The following is a 5,251-nucleotide window of genomic DNA, read 5'->3' on the forward strand; positions in this document are numbered from 1 at the left end:
TAAAAGTCCACAGGCCCCTGGGCCCAGCGTGTTCCAAAGATCCCCTTCCCCACCACAACATTGTGAAAATTGTTAATGATACACTGTGAAACAACATATCTAACATCTCTCAGCCAGTGGTACCAGTAGAAAGACACACTACACTGTGGTGTAACTATCTGTACAGTTCGTTTCATGTCCAAACTGCATGTGTTTGCCGTACTTGGGCCTCAACTGGGCGTGTTTATTTGTTTATTTCAGTTTGCACTTTAAAAGTAACAGTACAACAGTCATAGAGAAAAGTAGAGGAAAGATTAAAATGATACGTGTAAAAATAATAATCTAAATTACAGTGCTGCGAAGGTTGGAAACCCTTTAAGGGCTCATCAAGAACCTCACCATAATCTAAATACAAGAATAAATTAAGTAATTAATCAAACCAGATAAAGGAAATACATACAACGGAGCATTAAAAAACCAAAAACCAAACAAGCATTAAATGCAAAAATAATACAAATAAAATACATATAACAGTAGAGCACAATTTAACATGATCCCATTGCAAATTCTTTTGTACACTAATAAAGAAGGTGATATGTCTAACAAAGTAATGTATTTATTTCATAAATACGTAATATTAAGCCATTTACCACACTATTGTATGTCACTGGCAGATGGCGACATTATATAGACGAAAGACACTGCAGTATTCTGATGATTTTAATTGGCTGTTTTGTTATAAAAGATATTCACTACCCAGTGCTGTTGTGTGATGTCTTGATCATTTCTGTCTTTCTAGAAACGGTAATGCCATAAAATAAGCAGGCTTTGCCAAGTCTCTTCCACCTAGAAGGAGATCTCTCCTCAGAAATGGCAACAGAACTTCACGAGACCATATTTATGGCCAAGCAGGAGCGCCACAAAAACCTTTTTCTGAACTACAAAAACCTGAATATTTTCCCGGTAGAACTGCTGAAAGATGAAGGACTGCAGTTTTTAGAGAGACTGTACATGAAAAGAAACTCACTCACTACACTGGTATGTTGGATTTCATAACCATGAATGCTAAACTCAGTGCAGTCAAGATACTTAAATATGTCTGTTTTCTGGCTTTCTTTATCAGCCTGATAATCTCGCCCAGAAGCTCCCAAATCTCATTGAGCTGTAAGTATCCTGCAAAGATGAGTGATCTGCGTGGATGAATTTGGTTTTTTTTGCCCATCCAAATGATTTTTTCCCCTCTGTTTAAGGTACTTGCACTCAAACAACTTAGTCCTTATTCCTGAAGGTAAGAGATATACTGCATCACTGCTCATTCGTGTTGAGCTTTCTTTAGTTTGTTTATTTGAATTTAAAGAGCGCTGCTGATTTGTCTCCCAGCTATTGGAAATCTGGCCAGACTGCAGTCGCTGGACCTCAGCAATAATGCCCTCCAGCTCCTCTGTCCAGAGATTGGCCGCTTGAGGTCTCTGCGACACCTGAGACTGTCCAATAACCAGCTTAAAAGCCTTCCTCCAGGTAAAAGGACACAGTATCACACTCAGAAGCATACAGTTTTGTTTTTAAAAAAAAAAGTTTTATTTAGTATCATTATATCTCACATAAAACCCTAAAATGCAAAGCTTAGAAAAGTGCTCTAGCTATTTAAAACCATTTAAACACAATGTTTGGATGCGTGTTTTTTGTGCCATACAGCTCACATGCACTTCATCACATCAGAAAAGCAGAATCCAATCCTTTACAGTCATTTGTAGCTTGTAGTTTTATGATTTTTCATTGTTAGGAAGCAATGTTTTACTTTCTAGTTGCTGTTTTTGATACAAAAGATGTGTACAAAGTCAAGTTTGAGTACCTTTATTTGCCAGCAGAGGGCGAAAGAGCTCTGCTGTAACAACACATAGTTGCTTTTGCTGAATTCCTGTCAACATTACAGAAAAAATACCCATAAGCCACATGAAATTCTTGTTCTTGGTGTTATATGATCCTTGAACATTAAATAAGTACAATAATAATAATAATTATAACACTACAGTTAGCAGCTTTTAGCCTCAGGTGATTTAGTCTCTCCTGATAACATTAAGACATTCGACTTTTGTATTATTTTTAATTGAAGCCACACCGGACGTCTGATACTTTTTATTTTTGTTATGGTATTTAATCTGTCGATGTTTTTCTGTATCCATAAAATCCACTTTGATCATAAGAAATAAAAGTAACTATGGGAAACACAACAGTTAGTTTGTATTTGCTTTCAGAGTTGTAAGATTTTTTTTTATAATTTAATGATTAAGTAAAACAAACATTCAAGATCCGATCCTGAGTGACCTGTTTCCAACACTTTTCCGTGCATATCCAACACCTGCAGAGATCGGCGATCTGCAGGACTTGGAAACTCTTGATGTGGCCATGAACCAGCTGATGTCTCTGCCAGATCGGCTGCACCGGTGCCACTCCCTCCAGAATCTTACAGTGGATCACAACCTACTCAGCCACGTTCCCAGACAGCTCTGCTGGCTGCACCGCCTCAACCAGCTCTCCATGGCTGCTAACCGGCTGACTTTCCTACCACTCGGTCACTACTCACTATCTGCTGTAGTGTTTTAGATTCAGTAAATGACCCACCTTTAAAAAAAAAAAAATGTCTGTGTGTGTGTGTGTGTGTCTCAGATCTTGGCAGATCACGGGAGCTGCAGTTTGTGTTCGTGGACAACAATGTAGACCTGAAAGGCCTCCCCTCCTACTTGTATAATAAAGTCATTGGATGCAGCGGGTAACACACTTAACACAGCTAAGATATTGGTTTAAGAAGATGAACAGACAAACTTCTCTATAGGGTGTTATAGAGACACTGATTGTTTAACTACACCAACACTAACTGGTTATGAACATCTATCAGATCCACTGAGAAAGCTGCCTTTGCATGTTTATTTTCTTCCCCGCATGCCTACATTTAACACCCAACATACTGTTTATTAATGAATGAATGAAAAATACTTTATTAATCCCCAAAGGGAAATTCAATATTGTAGTAGATAATAATTAATTTGAAGAGGTCTTGTTCCGGAGGCTGATGGCAGGAATGATCTGTTTCTTTCAGTCTTAACATCGGACCTGAAGAAGCCTCTCATTGAACACACTTTATTTCTTCTTTGCTATAAACATGCAGCCACAGTGGGATACATATGTTTGCTGTGCTTGTTTGGTCTCCACAGGTGTGGTGTATCAACTCGAGCCCTGGAGGGTGATTTGGGTGAAGTGCTGGGTGAGGTGTTGAGCGAGGCCTTGGTTGGGCTGCCAGCTGAAGTGAAGGTGATTGGTTCAGAGACAGATAATGTAGTTCCCCTGGAAGAGCTAGCTATGAGGACTTTGCACCGCATCTACCACCACCGCTCAGTAGGTGAGGATAAACACTTGTTCTGTTACTAAAACACTTGGAAGGTGAACTGGCTGAGAGTCAGCTACGTTATATTTTCAGAGATCAACTTGGTGCCTCCCATCAGCCTCCCAAAGAGCTTGCTGGACCTGCTGCAGTTCCCTCTAGGTCACTGTCACCGTTGCAGCCAAGCCATGTTTACCATCATCTACCCCAAACTTTTCCCCCTCCGGGACACTGCATTGGCAGGAGTTCATCGCAGGTCAGGTCTTCCAGCTGTTCTTGTTTAGATCCTCCTTCACACTCATGTCAAATGCTTCTTGCTGAACATACTTTCTTCTGACATTATAAATCCTTTCTCCTCAGGACGACTGTGAGTTTTGTGGCCTACTGCTGCTCGAGCCACTGCCTCCGAACCTTTGACCTCCAGGGTTGACATAATTCCCTTTGACCACCTCCAACCAAGAGGGTGACAGAAACTGTACCGTCCTGTTATCCATCACCAGACAGTGACCAGTCAGTCGTGTGCAGAAGTTTGGTGCCTCATTACAAAATAAAGGACCACACTTGTGGTGAGCTGTGCAGATGTCCGGTGGGTCAGATGATTGACAGATTGCTCCTTTGGTAACATTTTAACCCTAATGTGGGAACAGGTTATCCTTTTGTCTCAGAGGTGCACCACTCTGTCTTTTTACTAACAGTATTAGACTTAAACTACAAGCCCCCCCACTCAAATGTAAGCACTTTTAAAAGCAAACTCTGTTGTTTTTTTTTATTTTTATTTTGGAGTAATCTTTCTTTTTCTTATAGCAGACACATCACATTGATTGTGGTCATCCATGAGGTTTAAACTTATATCTAGTGTGGTTTGTTTAACTGAGCATTGAAGAATATTTGAAGGATTATTATTTAAAATGAACATGTGTGTGTTTAGTGTAGGTTTTGTGTCAGCGATAGGCATAGAGCGTTGTTACAGTAATTCCCCAACAGAAGTCTCACGGGACTGCACATCCTTGATGAAGTAGCATCTTATCCACACTGTCCCAATTCATTTCAAATGAGAAAGTGTGTCCAAACTACGACTTTTTATGGATTTGTTCAAGGTGGCAAAATTTTGTCAGCGTTTATGTTTTCAGTTAAATTTAAGAGATTTGATGTTTCGAAGCAACTTTATGATCAATTAAAATGTTAAAACCGTTTTTTCTTTAATATCTGTTATTAAAAGCATAAAAAATAACTTTTTCTGTGTAAAAGTTACACAAACCAGAAAAGCTACAGTTTTGAAGTTTGATGAACCCTCAGTTTTTAAGTCAGTTTTTCATCAATGCCTGAAGAAAAACTGTGATTCTCATGCTGAACTGATGTTTGTATATTGTACAGTTGTTATTCACTGTTTGTTTTGATTGTTTGGTTTGTGTTGCATTAAATATGATTGGATTTTTGGAGTGATTTTGTTTTTATCACCATATTTTGGGATTTTTCAACGTGAAAATAAATATTTAAACAGCATGCAGTTGTGTAAAAGTGGCACAATGAAAGAGATATCAATGAAAGTGCTCTCAGGTGTTTGTTTACTGTTCACCTCCAGCACTTCTCCGTGTCCTCTCTGTGCCTTTCACATGAGTTCATTCACAGGTATCAAACTCATACAGTGGGCCAAATTTACATATATATACATATATGTATATATAATATATATATATATATATATATATATATATATATATATATATATATATATATATATATATATATATACTCAAATATACAGTGGGTCAAAATTTTAAACGAGACAAAGTCAAAGGCCAACATAGATATAGATTGGAAAAAGGCGTGACCCTGAACCTCATACACTGGTGGTAAAATCACGTGTTCAGCTACTATATTTCTACTCAAGCT

The 5,251-nt window shown here is 38.4% G+C and overlaps 1 protein-coding gene across 1 annotated transcript in view; it reads left to right on the forward strand.

The window, feature by feature from the left end:
- The window catches only part of lrrc28 (leucine rich repeat containing 28), a 5,376-nt gene extending 650 nt beyond the window's left edge, over positions 1–4,726 (forward strand). Inside the window, exons 2-10 of the mRNA XM_079241149.1 lie at positions 779–1,017; positions 1,103–1,143; positions 1,230–1,267; positions 1,360–1,497; positions 2,345–2,551; positions 2,647–2,749; positions 3,192–3,376; positions 3,455–3,614; positions 3,719–4,726. Of these exons, the coding sequence (XP_079097275.1) occupies positions 850–1,017; positions 1,103–1,143; positions 1,230–1,267; positions 1,360–1,497; positions 2,345–2,551; positions 2,647–2,749; positions 3,192–3,376; positions 3,455–3,614; positions 3,719–3,788 (1,110 nt within the window). The 5' untranslated portion in view covers positions 779–849 and the 3' untranslated portion in view covers positions 3,789–4,726. The remainder of the gene's footprint in view (positions 1–778; positions 1,018–1,102; positions 1,144–1,229; positions 1,268–1,359; positions 1,498–2,344; positions 2,552–2,646; positions 2,750–3,191; positions 3,377–3,454; positions 3,615–3,718) is intronic.
- The last annotated feature ends 525 nt before the right edge of the window (positions 4,727–5,251 follow it).

The sequence above is a fragment of the Telmatherina bonti genome, assembly GCF_933228915.1.
Source record: "Telmatherina bonti genome assembly, chromosome: 1".
In the NCBI taxonomy this organism is placed as follows: Eukaryota; Metazoa; Chordata; class Actinopteri; order Atheriniformes; family Telmatherinidae; genus Telmatherina; species Telmatherina bonti.